General features: G+C 36.0%; 1 protein-coding gene across 1 annotated transcript in view; it reads left to right on the top strand.

Annotated features, from left to right (window-relative positions):
• The window catches only part of LOC104528129 (semaphorin-5A), a gene marked incomplete at its 3' end in the record, with an annotated part of 155,936 nt that overhangs the window by 18,534 nt on the left and 114,957 nt on the right, over positions 1–22,445 (top strand). Inside the window, exons 2-3 of the mRNA XM_010172047.1 lie at positions 3,006–3,105; positions 16,665–16,710. Coding sequence (XP_010170349.1) covers positions 3,006–3,105; positions 16,665–16,710 — 146 coding nt within the window. The remainder of the gene's footprint in view (positions 1–3,005; positions 3,106–16,664; positions 16,711–22,445) is intronic.

Below are 22,445 nucleotides of genomic sequence, written 5' to 3'. Positions count from 1 at the left end.
AGCCTTCCCTGTGGACTTCTGCACAGCAATACCTCTGTGTAGTGAAGTGTCCCTGCCCTACCCATGCGATGGGGAGCTACTGCTTTCTTTATTTTCCAGGAGACCAAGGGTCTCGTTTGTCATACCGATGTGGCACTGAAGTAATCCTGTTCTCAGTTGTTTGCCTTCTCTCTGTTTCAGAGACTGCTGTTTCCACAGCAGGTCTGGCTTTACCTGTGTGCAGATCTGCTGCTGAGCAAGTAGAGTTTTCAACTCCGCATGTTTGCACACAGTGATACAAATTTGAACATTAATACAGTGATATCCTGAGTTATGCTTTGGCAGTTTAGGAGTAGATGTGTGTGTGATTCTGCAAGATTGTACCTCAGAGGCAGAAACCTCTGGGCATGGGTGTAGGCAGAGAGAGCCCAGGGGGCTGTGACTGCCATCCTGAAGAGTGCAGATTCCTTGTATGTGCATTTGCCATGGCTTGTGTAACCATGTGGAAGGGGAACATAGCAGCCAAGGGTGAAAACCCATGTCCTGGGTTGTCTTTCCAGTCCCTCTTGTGACTTCTGCCCACTGATGTGCTTGGACTCCCAGTCTGGATACTCTACTCTGTCTTTAAAGACCTGATTTTTTTCCATAGGATATTTATTCTGCAGTTTTATCAGTGATTCATCACTATTACAATTTTGTCTGAATTTCTGCTGCTTTATAAAATGGTTTTACATCCATTTATGTCCTACTCACAGTGTTTAATACAAGGAAAAGTAGTCTCTCAGAACTGAGAGCTGTTTCTGGTTGGGAGTGTGTTTGTGTATTTTTTTCTGTAAAGACCATGTCTGTATTCTGTGTGCATGTGGGAAATGTCTGAGGGAATTTATGGAGATTTTAGATACCTTGTCTGATAAACGTAATTTTATTTAGGGGGTTTTTTTTGTTGGTTTTTTTTTTTTTTTTTTGTCTTCAGTAAGTGAGATTCTTCAAGACTTGCATCCAGATTTTCTCATATTAGTGTCCTGCCTAATTTCTTGACTTTTTAGAACTTTGTAATTGATTGTTTCATATAAAATGCATGACTGAAAAGGTTGCAAAATCGAGTACAAAAAAGTAAAGAAATGCCTTTTTTGGACTTCCTTGTTTGTAGCCTTATATACATAAATATAAATAGATAAATAAGTATGTATAAGGCTACATAGGCCTATAACATATAAGTGTGTGTGTATATAGATATATTTTTTTCCTCCTATGGAATCCTGTTAGGTTCTATGCACAGCATCTGTAGTAGCAGCTGATGGCAGCTGTAATCATAGATATCAAATATGTGGCCCCATTCCCTTTCCTGCCCAGTGTTCAGACCCTAATTTGAGAACCTAACCAGTGCAGATGGAATCAACAGTGAATTTAGCTACAAGTTCTGCAGAACATGTGCAAACTGGCATTACAAGCCTGAAATTGCCCAGATGCATCCAGGCTGTCATTAAAAATGCTGAAGTTGGTTTTCTGACACCCAAGTGATTCTATTGCAAAGCTCCATCTGTTTTTCCAAAGTAGATGATGCTACAGCTTCTGCACAGTGCATTTAATGGTTCCCTGCAATGACTGAATACATTTTGACATAGAATAACATTTTTCTCCTGGGCCCTCTCCCTGGGAATGGATGACCTACTTGTACTAAAACTTTAATATTTAAATTAAGAACAAATCATCCTGAAACAGGCACCAGACATGGATTATTTCAACCCAGACATTTGCAAGGGGAAAAATATGCTCATGAGCGAAGAAAGTAGCTTACAATGGGTGTTGGCAACCTGAGCTGCAAGTGGTGATACCAGTATCATAAAATTACACTGCCACAGCACTTTCAGGGGCGTTAGTGTTGACACTGTAAATGGTCATGAACATGTACTCACCTTTGGTCTTTTTATTAACTGTTTCACATCTATAGTTTTCAAATACACAGTTCCACAGCCCGTTGTGCCATACATATGGAGCCCTCTTCACCTTTCACATATGTTCCAGACCACTGCTTTGTGACCACATTAAAGATAAATAAGAAAAAAGCTTCAATATCCTGAGAATTGGAAGAGAAACTCTAGAGGCTGAGGCTTTTGTACAACTGCATTTTTTTTTAAAGAACCACTTATATCATTCTAGCAATCATGTATTCTGTGTGTTGGTGTAAAAAAACAAAACAAAACAAAACAAAACAAACCAAAACCAACTACCTACCTATCTATAAAAGCATTCTAAGTTTCCAGAATGTTTGTGTTCATATTGCTGCATTGTTGGGTTTCCAACTACTGATATGAATGCAAATATAACTACTAATAATGCAAATATTTAAGGATTTGGTGTGCAGTTATTTATATGAGTTTAACTTTGAAAGTGGGGATAGATTCATATTCTGAATAAAAGTAATGCTCCTTGCTGGTTTTCAGCAACTCATCCACTTGTCTGCCCCGTTTAATATAGCACTAAATTGGTCTGAGAAACACAGGTTAAGAAACCAAAAGGTTCACCTGAATGTCAAGCATTTTCCCTTGTTCATCCCTCATATGTCAATCTTTTTATTGTGAAAAAGAGGAAAAGTTAAATTTGCCTGTTTTTTCTCATTGTTTTCGACTTGATCGGATCCTTTTTTTAAGGAACAAAGAAAAAAAGCTCTAGTCCTCAGCTGCTTCTGATGCGTGGAAAATTTATCTAACTTCACTTGAATATACCAGTGAATTGCTGTTGTACTGTGGTGTTTTCTGCTTTACCTAAGAAGGAAAAACACATCTGGCTTATAAATCAGACCAAAATTTGAATACTTCATTCAAGTATGTATTGGGTGACTGCTCTATATATTTTCCAGGCTTGTAGTCTGTTATGTGGTAGGGTGCTAAAAGTCTCTTATGTTTCCTTAGAGGACCACACTGAAAACTTGCAGCCCCACAGTATCTGCAAATATAATGTTAACTACCTAAGGTACTACAACAAAGATATTTAAAGTAAAAGATGTATTTCTTCATTGTTTTTAGAAATTGCTCCTTGGTTACATGTGTTCAGAGCAGAAGATGCTGTGGACTTCTCACAGTTAACGTTTGACCCAGGACAAAAAGAGCTTATTGCTGGAGCAAGGTGAGAAATCTATTTTCTTTTCATGTTGAATCAGACTGGATTATGTTCTGTGTTGATATGTAATATTGAGCCAAATTTTAACATCAGCTTGCTCTCATGTGATTCCCCTGCCTTCCAGACCCACTAAACTGAACTTTATATATATTTATTTCTCTTATTCCTCTCCGAAGTTAAAAGATGCACTGCCTGGTATGAAGGATGCTAATAGCTTATGCTATTCTCATTTTTAAGAGGACTGTCCCGGGGTACTCTCAAACTTTGGATGCGCACAGTAGAACAGGCAAGATGCTATATGGCAATGTGACAGAAGTTACCATAGAATAAAACTTATGATGATCCCAAATTTGGCTACACAGTACAGCTCTTCATGCTTGGATGATTCTAATAATTATTCAGTGCAATGCCAGGAACAACCTGTTAAAGACTGAAGAATTAGTGGTAGAGTTGGTGATAATCATAATTTTTGCACAGTAGGACAGTACTTTGCAAGCTGTGATCAACAGTGACATTGTCATAGGTGTTGGCATTGAAACTGACAGTCCTTGAACACCTTTTTTTTTCTCTTAGCATATGAAGTACGGTAAAACATTTTGGTTAGCAAAAATTTTTACAATCTAAACTTATTATTTAAACCTGCATTCTAAATATCTTTTAGTCTTGAATTAACAAAGTTCTAGTCACTTCATTTTTCTGTTAGATTTTACATTGGAATATACTTCTGTTTCCCAATTTGTTTCTTAGTTCAAAATGAAGTTCAAAATACAGGGTCATAAAATTTTCAGTGTGCCAATGGAAGTTGCTTATCTACAGGGGCAAAACTTTCTGAGTGTGGAGATATATATATATGTATATATATGATCCACCTCAAGTGGGATATCCTGTGCACTCATGTTTATTTATCTATTCAGTAAGCTGCCAAATTAAATGAGGCATGAGGCTGTCAGTTAGTGCTGTTCTGTAAAGTTATAGCCAGTATAAGTCAGAGGTGTCTGAGCCTCTCCTCAGTCCCATGAAATTGTGTGTTGGATCGATTCAGGCTATAAAGATCTCAATAACTGACAAAAAGAAATTTTTTTTTTTCCTCTTTTTTTTTTTTTTCTATGCACTCTTCATCTGGGCTCCAAATTTCAGCAAAAAATACACTCATTTAAGCTTATACTTTTGATGAAGTCTTTTAAATCACTGTGGGATAAGCTTTGGATAATTTTGTTGAATAGTTGGTGACTACAAAAAAATGCCAGCTACCAATTCTGCCTTTCGTGAATGACCCAGTACAGTAAAGGCAATAGGATTCATTTGATTTCTCTGTAAGTTAATGCTGCTTCAGAGCTTTGTATCTCTTGTTCTGGCTAAAATTGCAAAATTAAAAATATTTAGTTTGTTTAAAATCACAAGAGAAATCTTTGTTTTTCACAATCCATTATGTCTGGCTGTTACTTGTTCATAGAATCTGCTGGATTTTTTCTTTCCTTGTTCTGCATTTCCATTCTAAATTCTAAGCTTTTCTATAGTGCTGTTGTGTTTGGCCATGGAGACCTCACTTTAGAATGACTGCACTTGCCAGCAGGTTTTTCTAATCGTACATATTATTGATATTAGTATGTCCCCTTCACTACACATTTTTGTCATCTTGAAGCATGGTGCCAGACTATATGGTGAAAGTCATTGTACGTCATGGCGCCATAGATTCAAAGACTAACAACCAGTTGTCAGGGTGCTGTAATCCCAAAAATGCAAGTGTTGATCTTGCTGATTATGCACCTTTTGCATGTAATCCCTGCTGCCATGTAAAACAATTCTGGTCACTGTGAATATGATGTTGAGTTTTCTACTCGTTTGCAGGAGTGGTGTTTGCAGCCTCTCGTAGTCTCAACTGGCTGCACTGATGGTTTTTTTTCCTTAATGAATTGTTTGCAGTTACCCTTCACCCAGGGCCATCGGAACAGAGCATTAAAGTTACCATACTTGTGCTATGGCCTGTAGATAAAATTTTAGTACAAGTTTCTTGAACATCTGCCTCACAGGATTCACATATGTGAAGAGCCGTTGGAAGAATTAATTTTCTGTCCTAAACCACAAATGTGCTCTTATAAAGACAACAAAGAGAATACACTGTTAATTCCTCCTCCCTGGTGAAATATCTTTTGGTATACAGTTATTTCTCTTAGAATATTCTGACAATTAATTTTTCCATTGTCTTCTTGTACTAACACTTCAGTACTGAAAAACTGATATCTATGTGCAATATGATTGCAGTGAGATCTGAACAGTTAAGAAGTTCCTGTTCAGTTGTGAAAATTATAATCGATAGCCCTCTAACGTGGTTTTCCCTTCTCTACCCAATCAATGGTAGAGAAAGGAAATGCATAATGTGGCATGTGGCACAGCTTAGATTGCTCATTTACACTGCCAGAAGAAGTACTCCTATTATGATTTACTTGTCTAGCATCCAAACAAAAACAGGAGAGGATGCTTCCACCTCTACATTTCTGCTTTAGTAAGGTGCTCTTCTAAACAAGAGGAATGATTTTCACAGCCAGGAGCTGTGTCCTGGCTCAGCTTAAGTTTCTAATTCATTTTTTTCACTTTAGTGGAGTTTAGTGAACTCCTCACAGAAATTTCTCTGTCTTAGTAACCAAATAAAATAGTGTTGTGAGAATTTGACACTATTGCAAATTCTTAAATCCCTTTTCCATCATTGATATTCACTGTGGTTGATTGTCTTCCATTTTTTAAATACTACAGTCTCTAAAGAGGTTTGTGGCTCATTTCATAAGGAAGACAGTGAATATCCTAACTAGGATCCAGACTGGATTCAACTTAGGAGCTGCCAAAGTCATGCAGCTACATAAAAAGACAGATATAATCCCATGATGCCTCGGAAGGTGTTTCTTGTAGTGACAGAGAACTATTGATATCAATTGCCCAATGTCCTTTGTAGATGTTAAGCTGTAATAGTGTGTACTGTTCTGTTTATATATGCTTAAACGAGGTTAATCAAAATTAGAAGGAGATGTAGGGAAGGGCTGCTAAAAGATGAATGAAGAGGGTTGAAATTGTAGTGCGGGAAAACAAAGGTTGAGCATGTGCACAGCACCTGCCCATAAATCCATCAGCGGGTACATCTAGGGAAGGAAGTAGCTGTATAAACTACATAGTAGTGTTGGCAGAAAACCAAATCACTTTAAGTTGTCCATGGGTAATTCAGTCAAGAAACAATGAGTTTTGTCACATTTTAATAGAGTGAAGAAAGCAAGAACAGAAATATTTTTGAGATAGAGATCTCTAACTATATGAAAGGGACATTATTCTATAATATTTGCCATAGCAGGCAATGATTGTGTAGGTAATTATTAGTCCTATATTGCTAAGATTAGTCTTGCTGGTCTAGTTTGGGAAATAAAAGTAGTCTTCTGATGTCTGTGAGCATTCTGTAGTTCCTGTGCAAAACCAGGTTTTTTTACACTTTTATCTGCCTCCCCCACCCCCACAGGTTGTCTTCCAGTCCTTGTAAGAAGTCTCTGGTTGATATTTTATTTTGTTCTGCAGAATGTCCAGTTCTCCATAATTCAAAGTCTCCTAGCCTTATTTCAGTTTCCTTATACCATCTGCAGCAGTATATGAATATTACTATTCTAATATTAGCACAGACCTTCACTTTAGTTATCCAATCCATCCTGGCACTGGTGTTTCCCTTGTGCTGAGGAATTGCCTAAGATTTGGAGCCACACCCCACTTTCCCTCTCCCACTACCTCCATTAGGGAGGGAGGCTGCTGATCCCAGTGAGGTTTGGTTTTGTCTCAGTCTGGCTTATTTCTAGAATGCGTACAGTCATGTTTCTCTGAACATAATAGAAACAAATAACTGCAGTCCATTTAGTTTTTCACCTTTCAAATTCCTCACCTCGACCATAGGGAGTGTCTGTTTCTTAGGTCACACTCATATCTGTTTTCTACCATAAAGTCCAGTGCCTTTTAGTAGCAACTGCTGTAGTTTCTGAATATTACTATACAGTATAGGTTTAATATTAGCTCCTGTTTCAATTGTAAAAGGAGCTAGCACAACTTTGAATTTTAACAAGGCGTGCACTTGTCTTTGTGTCAGAGTCACTTGACAATCATTAACACCTTCTAGTGTAACAGGTCTGCTTAATAACATTTATTGGACCTGAAATGGAAGTGTTGTAATGCTTTTGTTTTAAAACAGTATCATTTGGTTTTCTGTCAGTCTGCTGTGTGAAAGTAGATATATGTGTACTATGGGTGAGGGCTTCAGAGAGAGGGGAGTACCTCCTAAAATACTGATGAGTTAGTCTGGGTCTCAGTAACAACCTACAGTTGCCCTGCTTGCCTGGGACATTTTTGCACAAGTTGCCTGTGTAGAAAAATTCATTTAGATAACTTTGAGAATGGAGGAGTGGGGTACAGGGGGTGGGGGAAGACAGGGGAAAAGGCAGAGGGAGAAATTAATCGTGCCCAACTTCGATGAAACAGCCCAAAGGGCATAGTGAAGACAAGTGAAGATTACAGTTCAAGTTACGAAGCTGAATTAAGGGAAGAAGAGTGATTTTTATTTCGGTTACAGGGTTTAAAATTTGCAATTGAAGGATGTGACAGATTTTTTTCAGGGTTATGTCAATTAGGTCTAGGTTTAATGTAAAAGGAACTTTTTTTTCTTAATAGGTATGTGCTCAATTGTATGAGATTATACATTTATGTAAAATGGAAAAAAAATAAAATAGATTGGTAAGAAACACTCTAAAAAGAGAAATCAATATTATTGTAAAAGTTGTTAGTACATTACAAAAACTATTGACTTTTGACACAGGGCAATGTAGCTATGTTCCCATGAAACAGTATCTTTAAAATTTGCCCCAGGTATCGTTCTTAATGTCACATATGACCTAGCAGATAAAAATTAATGAGTTCTCTTGCAATCTGAAATCTTCTAGGGAATTAGTTTGTTTTCTTAAAAAAAACTGCAAACATATGGCAAGACAGAATTTACTTTTATAATTAAGTGGCATCAGCAAAGGTAATGCCTCTTAGGGCATTAGCTCCTCAGTAAGCTCAAAGAAATGAGAGTCTGTTTGTTTATCTTATTCTGATTAATCCTTATTAAATATCCAGATTAATATTTCTTTGTATGTCATTTAGTGGACTTAACATCTAATCAAATATGATAAAGATTTCTGTATTTTGAAATGCTGGTAAACGTGGGGATTCATGGATTTCCCCAAAACCAACCTTAACTTCTTTTTCTTTGTGGAAGCACTTTGCCATACCTCCTGCAGCATTTTCGTTGTTTCCCTCCTGGAAAGGTCAATTGAAGGGGTAAAAGAGCAGCTCAGGGGGAGGATACAGGAGTGTCTGAATTGCCCTGGAAAATTGTGCATTGCCTTTTTTTGTTCTCGTTCCCTGGCAGTACGCTAAACACTTACCATCTCTAGTTTTTATAAATCAAAAATTGTTAAAAATGTTCCAGCCATTTTAGTAAAATGAGAGTCAACTAGAAGCATGTCTCATATTCAGTAGGTTATGGCAAAAATGTTGAGGTTAAAAATAATTAGTTACATTTTCCTTTTAATCCATTCATTTTTATCTTTTTTTTTGTGTGACTTTTAAATTTTTTTAAATTTTTTTTTCCTTAATGATTTGGTTCAGACCGTGCAAGAAGTATTATGTCAGAAGCAAATTATTTCTTTAAAGGAAAAATGAGGTAATCCTCCTCTTCCCAAGTCTCTTTTGCTTGAAGTTATGAACTGGTAGAAGCCTAACTGGAGTTCATTTTTAAGATGTGGTAATTTATTTTTTAAAATTCAAGTTGGGCTAGTTCAGCTATACTTTAAAATGATATAGTTACTTATCAGAAATGGGTCTTAAAGCTATTCAACTTTTTTTTTATTGGATAATATATATTTAGATATGTATTACATTATTTTTTACACAGAGCACCCTAAATAATGGTGGCTTTCATCTGTATTTTCTTCTGCAAGTTAATTAAACTTGCTTTGAGGATTATAACTTGCTTTGAGGTAGCTTATTGCCTTAGTCACTCCTTATCTCGCTGATGAAGGACTGTAGCAGTATGCCATTTCACTTAAGCAGATATGTGTTTGGGAACATTAATTTGAACCATTACCACTACTTGCCATAATAACAGAAAGGCAAATTAAAGGATTCATTAACAGTGGTTTAAGAATCTCTGTTAAAGGAATAAATAATTGTACAGGTTTGCTTCTTGTTGTTGTCTGCTCCCAGCAGGAGAAATTGAGAGCTTCTTGTTAATGAGATGCTCTGAGCATATTGGGAGAATATGCAGGCGCTAGGAATTAGTGCTATATTCTTTGAACATCCATCTGGGTTTTATTGCTCATTTAACACTTGGTTCAGGGTAATCAATGTCTGTCCTTTCACTGATTGAACTGATCTAATCTAAGGTATGGTTTAATGTTAAATCTAAGATAAATTAACATCCTACTGCTGCAGAAAGAGGAAGGTCTTCCTCCCCCTAATCTCTTTCCTGCCTTGCTAATGGGTTCCTAAATATTTTTCAAAGCTAATGCTTTGTACCTCTCCTGCTCATGCTTTCTTCCACTGTGCAATTTTCAGCTTCAGTGATAGTCTGGTTGCAGAGTAACACTAGTCAATTCACTAACCTCACAAAAATAACTTGTTTCCTTGTGCTGATTTAGTGTCTTGCCATTTTAATTCGTGGAACTAACATGATCCATCATCAGAGGAGCCATAGAGTTGACTTGGGATAAGATGAAAAGAGAAATGGCAGGAGTAAATCGAATTTCTTTGTCAGAAAACACTGCTATTTCAGTGTAAGCCATCTCTGGAAATTATATCAGATGAGTGGTGTTCTGAAAGAACCTGTCTTTAATTGAAGTAGTGACTTTATGTAAACATACTTGATCTGTGCTAGTAGTACATGCTCCTTTCTTCTGCAATGAGTGTTAGTCCAAGCATACGGTTTCTGTTCTACATCACCAGCAGTTTGGTGCTTCCTGAACTTGTCTATTTGTGTGTGCCGTTATGGCACTGGAATGCAGGGGAGGGAGCTTCCGGTTGACCAGAGGCTGATAATCATAATATAGAACAAATCCTAGAGAGGTTACCACTTGGAGCAGCAGTCAGGTCTGTGAAGGACTCTCCCCTGCCTCTGAAACATTGCTGCCTTGCATGAGTTACTGAATCACCCTTGTGGATGCACCTGAGTGGCTGCACTCATCTTGAGAAGGCTGCTCAAGTGCTAGGTAGGTGCGTGGGCCTCAGTCCTCATTGCAAGAGTGCAGTCAGAAAATTTAACAATGCAATGAAGCATATTGTGTACCTGACCTTCACCTTTCAAAATTTGATGGGAGCAAGACTGTGTTTTATGTAGAGGTGCGCTGACATCATGTGCATCCTTGGTATACATCCTCCTTCTGAATTTCCCACGTACTGCGAACTTCCACTGGAGGGAAGGGCTGTATTGAAAGCTAATGGCTCTACCAGAGGACTACAGCATGGTCATGAGAGGGAAATTCAAGGCTGGCTTTGAAAACATGGGCCATCAAGTTTAATATCTCCTTCCTTTAAGTACCTTTGGCATTAACACAATAACTTACATAATTTGTGACATTTTGTTGTTGCAGTTTGTTTTCTTAAAAAAATAATAAAATAAAAATAAAGTCCAAACTTCAGCTACCTTAGACTCCTCATCTTTCCCTCTCACCCCCACTCCTGAAAAAAAACCAAACCACCTCAAGCAAACTTTATTTGCCAGAGTTAATTACTTTAGGAAAAGAGTCTGCAAAATATCTGAACTGTCTAAAAGTTCTGTTAATTTAAGGACATTGCCATTATTTTTTGGAGGAGATATAACAGCAGCATTTAAATTTAATTTCAAATTAATATTGAAGAGAAACAGAAGATTAATATGTTGAACAATGAAATGGTTACAAGATCACAGAGGATTTACATGACTGTTTATATGGGTACATACTGTACAGTGTATGCCATATCTGAAAAAAGTAAGTTCTGGGAGCATGTACTTTGAGATATGCATTGCAATGTTAAAAAGTATTAAAGATTTGGTCAGCCGCAGTTACAAAATACAGGGTTAATGTTTTTATTGAAGTGGTATTTCAGGATAAAGTTGAACCCAACAACAACTTACTAAATAAATAGCTGAGTAAGATCGCAAACTTATCTGGGGTAAAGCATAAAATTCAGAAAGGCTTGATTGTCATGCATCAGAGGTGCACAGGTGACAAATATTCTGAGGCCATCTCCAGGTGGTGAACCTAAGTGCTGTGTGTGAGAAGCAGGTGCCAACAGGGAGAAGACAGTAATGCACGTTTGAGATGATATGGCACGGTGGAGCTTCAGGAGGACAGCAAGCTCCAGAGCTGCAGAGACTGGCCAACGGTGCCTTTCTGCTTTTCTCAGAGAAGCCCGTACCAAGAAATACATAGAAGTGATGCCTGACTGTTGTTGGACATATGTGCAGCAGTGCTACATTCTAGGATCTCTACTCACTGCTGAGGCTGTATGTGGAGCCACAGGAAAGTGAATGTAGTAAGATTTGCTAATACTGAAGAGCAACCATCAGAGAAGGAAATAAGATTTTACAAGACCTTTGAGTGGATTAATTTAATTTATAAAGGGATTCTTTCCTAATTGACCCCATTAGTGCTTTTCTTATTCTGTTTACCAAGCTCAGTGTCTCACTGGTCAGCCTGTGATCAACTGAGTCTTCCCTTTTGCTTTTTTGAATGTTAATAAAACATGGTTAGTCTTTCAGTGCTCAAGAATGCCTGTAATTTTAGAAATTATTAAAAAAACAGCAATAAGAAGACCAAAGATCACTTCACCATAGTTTTTAGGTTGAATTAGCATGACCTGCTAGTTTGAAAATATTCATCTCTGTGTATATGCTGTTTTCATATCATTAGCATTTATCAATAAGCTACTTATTCTCATTTGCTGACTTCTGTTTCCTACAAAATGCAGACAAAAATTACTTATTGACCATTCTGCTTTTCATTGTTGTAATTTGACCATTTTCATACAATAATTCAGTTAGACCACTTAGATCGTTTCTTTTCTTTCCAGTGTATAATTCCTAGATTTTTCACATTTTTCCTATCATACCTTAATATAATAAAATGAATTTTTGACATAATAAATTTTTATTTATATTTATTATCTCCTTTCTTTCTGTTCTTATTTCTTTTCCTTTTTTGTTTTATTTCCAATTGCTGATTTTACTGCACTGAAGAACTATAATTGGCTTTTACCCAAACTTTTCCATCTTGATTGTTGAATCATGACTTTTTACTTAATGGTTGATTCTTACAGATCTTCTACTTTTCATTTTCAGTCTTAATATGTAAATTGAACAAAATTTTCTTCTTTCATGTGAAATAGTTTATTGAAGGAAGTGCAGAGGAAAGAATCTTTACTGTTTTCTTTCCAGCAGATCTGGCAACATGTCTGGTCATGCCTTGACTCTCTGGGTTTGCTGAAACTCCTATTTCAATAGCAGATGCATATGGGGCCTTGGGGTGGGTTTTATTTTTCTTGCTATCTTAGGAGTTAGTATGTTTTCCTAAGCTGTATGTCCCACCTTAGTGTTCTAATTCATGTCTGTGTTTAATGCAAATTGTTGTTGTGTTCACATTTTATACCTTGCTGTTTCACAAAGAAAAGGGTAAAGTGCTGAATTTAACAAGCATTACTAACCTGCTGTACTTTTGAATGTTTATGAGTTTTCAATTTATTTTTGACATGGGCTTGTTTAGGAACGTACAGGAGATTAGTTTTATACTTTTGTCTGTAGTCGTACTGAATGTATTCACTGCATTCGACTAAAATACATTGTCATCAAGGAAGTGACTGGAGCATGCTTTTTGTGGTGCTTCATTCAGTTCCCACTGATACCAGTGGAAGTCTTTGCAACTGAGTCTGAGCAGGTTCTTGATCAACTGGTTTTACTTATCACAGTTCACTAGAAATGTTCAGTTCTGAGAACGGAAGGCAAAAGGCTTATTGCTTGCTGGCTATCTGAAGGAATATAGGATGCTGCTTTATCTCAGAGTTAGTTGTGTTTTCTTCTCATTACAGTGTCCTTCTGCTTGCAGAGTTATGTAACATATTTGCTTCCCTCATTCATTAAGCACCGAATGGAAACAAATTTACCAGTTCCCAGCAGTATCAGATCAGTTTAACTCCAGCATGTAAAGTACTATTTGTTTTGCTTTTATTACCAGCATATTTGGACAAGAGACTGGCTACGTGCTAAGAGGTCTGTATCTGTGCTTCAGGAATGTACTTTGTCATATTTATTTCACACCTTTAGTTGCCTTCAAAACACAAATTAAATAGAACAAAGCTAAACAGAGGTTGAAAAATGGCAATCCAGGGAATAGTCTCAATAACACATTGAAAAAACGTATTGTCACCGATCTTGTGAGCAGCATAATGACTCTGCACGTGTAATGAAAATTGGCATTGAATTTTTCTTCAGACTGCCAGATTTACTAATATCATATTTCCAATGTGTTTTTTTACTGACATGCTTATTTGTTTGTTGGTTTTGTTTTTTGTTGGGGTTTTTTTTTTTTAGATAGCTTCTTCTTGTATATGTCCTTTTTGAATGAGTTCTCGCATATTAGAGGTGTATTCCTTAGAGTATTAAACTATTGTATTTGTAGAGCTAAACTTAGTCCTGCAAATTTTACTGAAGTGGACACATTTATGTAGGAGTAGCTCTGCTCTCTTGAGTGCTTGTTTGCTGCTTGTCCTAGCATTATTCATCTAGTCACAGTCACTCTCTGCTGTCCATTTGCGCAGTTTACCTGTGTTGCAAAAGTGTAATGCTTTTACAATGTCTTGCACATTGCTTTTCTTCTTCCCCCATTTTCTTTCTGATGGCTTTATGAAGCTGAAAATAATATTTTAATTGGTTATTGGCAGCCGCAGGAAGTTGAAAAATGTACATTAATTAGCTCTGGCTCTTGGCTTATTCACATGAATATAGACATTTTAGTCTCACTAACACTTACAGGGTCAATATTTCTAATTCCACACTGGTTATATCAATGGGTAGAAGTGTTGTGCTGTTGTACAAATTTCATTTTCTAGTTGAAAAAAACCCCATCAAATTTCAGCCTCTGTTTCTCTTCTTTTCTTGTATTTATGTATTTATTCACTTAGAATTTTTGCAGTTTGGGATAATAGCTTACTTTTTAATAGGCTGAAATGATGTCAGGATGAAAGACCACAAAAAGACATTAATAATTCAATAATCTGTCTTAAAATGCCACACCAGTGATGAATCTTCAGTAGATATCTAAAGATATAGATAAGTACACACAGAGATTGACATGACACTATGCTAAGTACTGACCCAAAAGCTAAAAATGTGAGACCAGACTGTCTGCTCATATATTCGGCAGCAGAGACCGTAGAGTGAGATGGGGCATTTATGTGCCACTCCTGTGCGACTGCTGCCACTGAGTTAAGAAAACATTTTATACCTGCTGAGGATGCAATTCAATTTCTCTAGAAGAGAAAAGGTGTTCTGCTCCTGTAAGTGGAAAAAAAGATTTGCAACAGCAGTGAAGTTGCAGGTTTCTTTAACTTTGATATTTGGAGTGAAAGAAGCACAATCAGTTATGGTTGATGGAAGCTTATATGCAATGAGATGTGGAGCAGTCTGAGCATGTTCCCTGCTGAATATTTCTGAGTAAGATATTTTGCAGATACGAAGCTATTTTTTGTCCTTACAGAGAGAGCGTAGATGAGTTAGAAAGACCATCTGCATTGCTTCCTGACATTTCAGTGAAAGTCTTTCAAGTCAACTTTCATGTAGCTTGTGGATGAAGCTTTCTGTAAGACTTGTCCTAGTTGTCTAGTGGAAGGTGTCCCTGCTTCTGTCCCTAACCATTCTATGGTTGTCTATGATCGTCCTGCAAGGTACTGTTTTCAATGAATAAACACACATAATTGCACCCCAGAGTCCATAAATAAAGCTGGCCATGATAGTGATTGTCATGCTTTGAAAAATATATTTTTTGTTTGTTTTTTAGACATTGTCTTTGTTCCTCCCCCCACCCCTCTGGGTCATTTAAAAGAATTAATAGAGATGTAAACTACAGATCCTGACAATCTGTGCCCATTAGCAATACTTCATACTTCTTTGGAAAGAATTTGAATTATTATCTCAAAAAATGTGGCTAACTAATTTGGATTATACTTCTACCAGTTGCATAGAAAGTAATATGGTTGATAATTTGTGTATATTGCAGATATTTAAATTAAAAGTTTAAATTTAATAATATTTTTATCTGGTTTGGGGTTTTTGTTGTTGTTGTTGGTTTTTTTTACTTTAAGTTAATTAGTTGAAATCCTAGGAATTAATGTTATAGTTTTATTATAAATGAATTAAAATTGAAGTAATTTATAGTAATCTTTCAAAAATGTCTTCATTTTCATTTATAAAACATAATCACTCTGTAGTGGTATTGGAAAATCAGAATTGCTTTAAATAAGGTAAAAATTAAGCAAAAGAGGACTGAAGAGTATTATATATGTAAATGTAATTAAAAAAAGATATAATGAAAAGAAGAAAAACAGGTATGAGAAGAAACTAAGAAAGAAAGAAAGAAAAAAAAATGAGGCAGGAGGAATAGGAACATGGAGCACGGAACAGCCTTATTGCAGACCTAGCATGAAAGAGAGTCTGCACTAGAGAAGGATATTCTGAAATAATTTCAAAGATGGTGTGGTATTTGCTCATTTTTGAGAGAGTCATGGACTGATATAATAAGTGCTACCAACAGAGCTGGTTAATCAGAAGAGGTGTAACAAGACAGCTACTTTAACTACTCTAGAAAAAAAAAATAATGGGTTGATAAATCCTTTTGCAATAAAAGCGTGGGCTTTTGAAAAAAATAATGCTTGATTCATGTGTAGCTCCTGTCATACATGGAAAAAAAACTCCTTGGGTTTTGAAGGAATTAGACTGGGTATGACAGGGCTTCAGTCAGAACAGTGAAAAAAAACTCTGTGGCTTCCACAGGTACTCCATTATAATGAGATCCTTTGCTTCAAACTTTACATATCTGTGGCTGAGCTAATGGTGGAAGGTTCCCATTGTTGTGGAGAGAAATATTCAGCTTTAATCTTATTCTTATTTAGACATCTGATACTGATCACACGAATCTGCTGAAGCACTAAGTGTTTCTTCCCATTGATTCTAAAGGGAGACTCGAGCAATGACTCAGATGTACATGTATGCAGTATAAATATCTACTTTAAACATATGCAACCAGTCCTTCAAGCTGAAAATCTGTTTTAGAAATTGCCTTAGTCCTTACTCCAAAGGACTATATATTAAGACAGTCCCTGAAAGAATTGAGTCCTGACTACTAGCAATTTATTTTTTTTTTCCTGTCTTTTATATTCATTAATTATGTTTTTATTTAAACACTAGTAATTTTTTTTTTTTTTTTACTTAAATGCTAGTAACAATTAATTTTTATCTACTATTTTTTTAAACCCAGAAACTACCTCTTCAGGTTGCAGCTTGAGGATCTCTCTCTAATACAGGTATGTTTTATGTTTGTTTTCTCAGTTACTCTGCATGATGTAGGTAAGCAGATGCTTTAAAACAAATTATCAAGATATTCACAAGCTTCGTAACTACAGATAAGTATGCATCTGTTTTTGTCCTTTTTGTGGCCCCATGTTATAAAAGTTATATTATCCATTTTAATTCCAGATTAGCCTTTGTCCCAGGCCACACAGACCTGATGCTGCCTTACTTTTTGTTGTGATTTTGTTAGAGCAGATCTCTAAAAAATGGAAGCTGGGAAGGAGGATCGTGTTCTCTTGGAAAAATGTTCCATATTATTATTGTGCAGCTTCTGTATTCAGAATTTATTGTTATTATAGAAAAAAGATATTTTTAAAATAATGATAAATACATTTCATTCATGCTTGCTTAAGCTAAATTAGGCAAATGAAGCAGCAAATTTTCAAGGAAGAAATACAGTGTGAACCCAGGTATCAGAATCTCAGTTTTGTATATTAGGCAGCTATCTATTTAAAAGTTGTTAGAGCTTGGAAGGTGAAACAAAGCCTTCTAGAGACAGCTAGGCTTTGTAGAAAGTTAGGTGAGAAGACCTGATCAATTTATTTTACCCTGACTTCCATATACCAGCAGTCTCTTCTTCCCTCAGTCTTCAAAATGCTATTCTTTGCTTAGGTTTTGTTGGTTTTCTCTTTCATTATTTTTAACCTTGGCATAATTTCTAACCTTCATCATTCTTGTGTTCTTGGCTCTAAAAGTTGTTTTAGTAAGTTTAATTAAATTGGCTAACTTGCTAAGGTGTGGAAATAGAAAATCACAATGAAATAAATTGTATGGTTTTTCATAATATTTTCATTTATGCAATTTAAAATTAGCTAGCTTTAGATTCAGTACTGGGCCTGTTATTTCACAAAGTGATTCTATATGGTTGAATATGGAAAAGTTAAATGCATTCAGGCAAGGCTCTCCTTGTGATTTGTAGAACACCTTGTGTCTACTTTAGTTAGGCTTGCAGACTTCTTTTACTTTTCTAGGCTACTAGAAACAAGACCTGAAGTTGATTTATAGTTAGACAAAAATGCAGTATTGATAAATACTTGATTTTGTTGCTAGTGGTTAAGGCTGTGATGCACCAACCACTTTGAATACCCAGAATTCAGGCTGTCTCCTTTCACTTTATGTGACATATTCAATATCCTGGAAGATAATTTGGGTTAAGTCCTAAAGATTCTTGTTGAGAGGCTGCACTCGGAGATCTCTGATGGTGCTGTTGTAGATTGTCATTCACATCTTTCTTTTGTCAAAGGAAACAGTCATACTGTTATACTAGGTTACTAGGATGTGGTCTTATGAATGTGCAGAAGACTTTAAACAGACAGTCTTGAGCTGACTTGTAAAGTTGTATTTCTAAATTAAAACCAAAGTATGTAAGCTGTTTGTTTGTTTGTTTGTTTTTTCTTTCACCGGCGTATCTTTACTACCCCCACTCCAAGTATTTCAAGTTCTTTTCCTTATTTTCAAGCATACTGTTATGGCTACTTCATGTTTGTCCCTCACAGTTCTCTTCTTCCTCTTCTTCCATTCTGCTTCCCTTCTGGTTTTGTTAGAGTGCCCCAGGACAAAAGATGTGTTTCCTTGGATGTACCAGTTATGGCAGCTCCAAATCAACTGTGAGGTGTTTGTTTTGATGCAAGTAAGCCAGGATGGAAGATGTATTGTTCAGGACTCCCAAACTCATTTACAGGACACCCTTGGGTCATTTTGTAAAGTTAGTCACTGATCTTATAGTTATAAAAGTAGATTTGAGAGAGTTATTGAGAGGCCATTTAGCCCTTCAGGTACCTCAGGGCAGGATCATTGGTCAGTGCTGCTGTCCTTACTGGTGGTTACTTGTCTAAACTCTTCTTACAAAGTCTTAAACCATAAAGATCCACAACTTTTCTCAGCTGTTGTTGGGAAATGTTAAAGCATGAAGAGAGTTTCTGTCTAATGCTGGAAAGTGTGAAAGCTTTAGTAATGAAAGTAGTAACTATTCCTGTGGAAACTTGGAATTCAAATTTACCAGCTACCAACCTGAAACCCACCTAGAGCCAAGAGTGTATTTACCAAATAATTCACCAAGATTTACAGGCTATTCAGCTAAGTTTTATTGGAAGAACAGAATCCTAGCCGTGATCCCAGTCAACCCAACATATTGTATAGGATTACTTCAGATATAATTGAAGTAAACTTCTATTTCTGAAACTTTAGGGAATGTGAAGTTTTTCTCATTCGCATGTGGTGAAATAAATACTTTGGGTAGGATTAGAGGATATAAAGTTCACCAGGTTAGCAATTAAAAATAATAATATTTTGAAGCTCCAGATCTTTCAAACCTGCAAGTATTATGGTTGAGGGAGGCAGGAACAAAAGTGAGAAGCAAAGTAAAAGTTATATGGAATCCTTGCAAAACAGAATGATGGAATTTCACAGGAGAAATAAAACATACTATGGTTTATCTCATTAATACTGTATGTGCTAGTTAGCATTTGTTTGCTGAGGGACTGAACACTTTACACATAATACTTTATGTACGAACGAAGAACTTTTCTTTTAGCATTTTTTTTTCCACACAATTATTGTCATAATAATGTAAAAACCCAGTGTGATTCTTCTAGTTATGTTTTTCACTTTGAATTCTTTGCATGAGACAGCCTTTGTAAAAACATGCAGATGTTTCACAAACTAATAAACTACGTTTTCACATCTGGAAGGAAAGGTGCACGATGAAGTGCTAGCTGTAAGAAACTTTTCCTGTAGCACAATAACAATACGAAAGGGCTAGAAACAGGACAACCTATACACCTGTTGTTTAATTATTTTAGAAAATTGCACAAGCTTTATCTTTGCTATGGTGTGTCTGAAGGAGGAGTAAAATTACTGACTCTTCCTCATGCACAGCAGATACTTCCATCATGGAAGCAAGGATGATTGCTACAATTTACATACTTCTATAGTTTTCAGTTAGACTTTTATAACTGTTTATTTTCTTTACACTGATGCTTTGATTTTTTAATTTTTTTAATTTTGATTCATCAGTTTAATCTTTCTTATAGTACATTTCTATGTGGAAAATAAAGGGAATGCCTAAAACTTAATCTTGACTGTTGGTGCACTTCAGTTATTTTTGTATAAGCACATTTCCTCATCTGTCATGCTTAAGCGTCTGTTGAAATGTGTCGTTAGTTTGTCCACACACTACTATTATGAAGATAAAAGGCTTCATGTTACATATAACAAACTGGAGCAGATAAGAATAATTTACTTATAGCAAAAGCATTGTTGCAAATATTTTGTTTATGAATTTCCCTATTTTTTTAAAAAATGTAGAAATTTTATAAATAAATTATTATTTTGGAATATTATCAGTCATTGCAATGTTATCAGATAATAGTTTTGTAATAGGTAACCTCTCTAAAAAGGAAAAAAGTAAAATAACGACTCCTTGTTTGCAAACTTTTTCAAAAATTACTTTGGACCAAAATATGTATGTGCCCTGTTTCCTTCAAATGTATACTTGGATAATAGTTTTGAAACACAAGGTAACCTTCCTTTAGAAAAAACACCACAAAACCAGACAGCCATTTGAAATGCAAGTTCTCACAAAAGAAAAGCAGAACAGAGATTCATGTATTAAAAGGGTACTGTTTCCATCAGTTTAGTGAAAGTTAATCCCTTGTAAAAGTGAGCGTTAGAGTGCTACTATCAGACAGGATGTGTATCTAAACGTGAGCTAAGACTATGCAGTGAGACATAGTTTCCCATTGTGGGTGCATCAAAGTTGTCATTCCACATGTCATGGTTCTGTGCTCTGTACTTTATAGGAAAGGCCTGTTGTTTGAGTAAGCAAGTTTTGTACGACAGTGTCTGTAGCAAATGAGTATTTGATGTGTCTCAGCAATTTCCTTTGTGTAGCAGAATAAAGAAGACTAAAAAGACTGAAAGCCTTTTAAGCTCTTGCCGGAGAAGCCTAAGAGTCAAATTGTTCAAAGCTGACAGTTGGAATAATGCATGCATAGCAATTATGGATTAGGAAAGAGGCACTCATTGGGCTGTGGTTGTAGAAGGACAAATATTTTATACCTCCAGTGCTGTATAGTAGGCTCACAGACATCGAAGTCCTGACTCTGCATTGCTTTGTTTTGTGAGTTTAGCCTTGTTGATGCTTACCTCAAGTAATAGCAAGATAATCCATAAAAAGCATTGGCCAAGATGAAAGATGGATTTCCTGACAACTCTCTTATATTCCTTAAAATATAAAAGCAGAAATCTAAATAGTAGTGTTTAAGTGAATAGATTTGTTTTAAAAGTGCTTTAAAAAAGATACCTAGCCAATGTCAGGATTAATGGTGAGGCTTTCATGTCATGTAGAGGATGGCTATAACAAGTGTCCATTTTTCACCTTTTTTATTTTTTCCAAATTATTTTGAAAGGAGAGCTTCTAAATGAAATCATTTATTTGTGTCTACTTACATGACAGGTTTGCTGATGTATCTGTAGAGAGTAAAAAGCTGACACATGCTGGCTTGTAAAAGTGCTTATGCCACAATTGCCATAAACATTTTTACAAACCAGCGTATATAAGCATCCAGAAGATGAACTTTACAAAATTAGCTTGTTAAGGCATTTACAGGGCACATGATTGAGTTTGCCTTTCTCATCTGAATCTTCCATCTATGAAGCCTAATCTCAGTTTCAAATGCCCAGAAGGTTGAATATGAGCCTATTCCACCTGCTCCCGTAGTTACATAATTCTTCTGAGATTTTTATTCTCATGCTGAATCTGCACTTCTTTCAGTTAGAAATACACATACCGCAAAGTCTGTTTTTAGAGGCAATTTTAGCCCCTAGTTTACCACAAGATTCAAATTAATTTCTTTGTGCAGGCTAAGAAGATTGGAGATTCTTTCTTTTCCATGTGTTTTACTCAACTTTAAATTTCTGAATATTGAGTTTTGGGGTTTTTGTGTGTGTGTGTATATATATATATGTACATATATACACACACACAGGTGTATATGGGTGTATATATGTATACATACACACTCATTAACAAGGCTTTCAAGGAAGTAAAGGCAAGATTGGATCTATGAATTGTCAGGAATAGGAACTACTTTGAAAAATGAATTTTACCAAAGGGAATTCTTGCTGGTGTTTACCTATGTCAAGAGTGTCTGAAATACCTGTTAAATATGATAGTTCCCATTTATATGAGTCATTAATGGCTAGATGGTAGGCTAAATAATGAGTTAAGTAAACTGTAATATCCCCATTACAAAACTACATAGAGGCACATGAGGCAGCCAATTGGAAGTGTGACTCCTCTGCTGCTCATCTCTGCTTGTTATTCATTTACACTTGGCTTCTACATAATTTGTAGGCTTTAGTCTCCAGAATTTGTAATTGCCTACACTTCAGTAGAATTGAAATTTGTCACGTAAATTTAGAAAGAGCCGAAGCGAAAGAACGTTGGCAAATTGGCAGGGCTTTGCTGCTGCTTTGGCTTATGAAAATGTGTTAGTATTTTGGGAGATGGAGAAAAAAAGAAGAAAGTCAGGCAGAGACTTTTTCATTTTTCATTTATTTGCTGTATCTGTCATTGTTTTGTGCCAGTACTGAAATGCAAGTGCATTTCTAGAAAAATTATTGTGAACACATCCATTTAGCTAGAGAACTTTAGCTTTTTTATTCCTATTTTTTCTTTTTTACTTAT

Source organism: Antrostomus carolinensis, unplaced genomic scaffold (genome assembly GCF_000700745.2).
Source record: "Antrostomus carolinensis isolate BGI_N321 unplaced genomic scaffold, ASM70074v2 scaffold5537, whole genome shotgun sequence".
Taxonomy (NCBI): Eukaryota; Metazoa; Chordata; class Aves; order Caprimulgiformes; family Caprimulgidae; genus Antrostomus; species Antrostomus carolinensis.
Note: the sequence above shows the minus strand (reverse complement) of the source record. Positions and strands in the feature narration are given on the sequence as shown.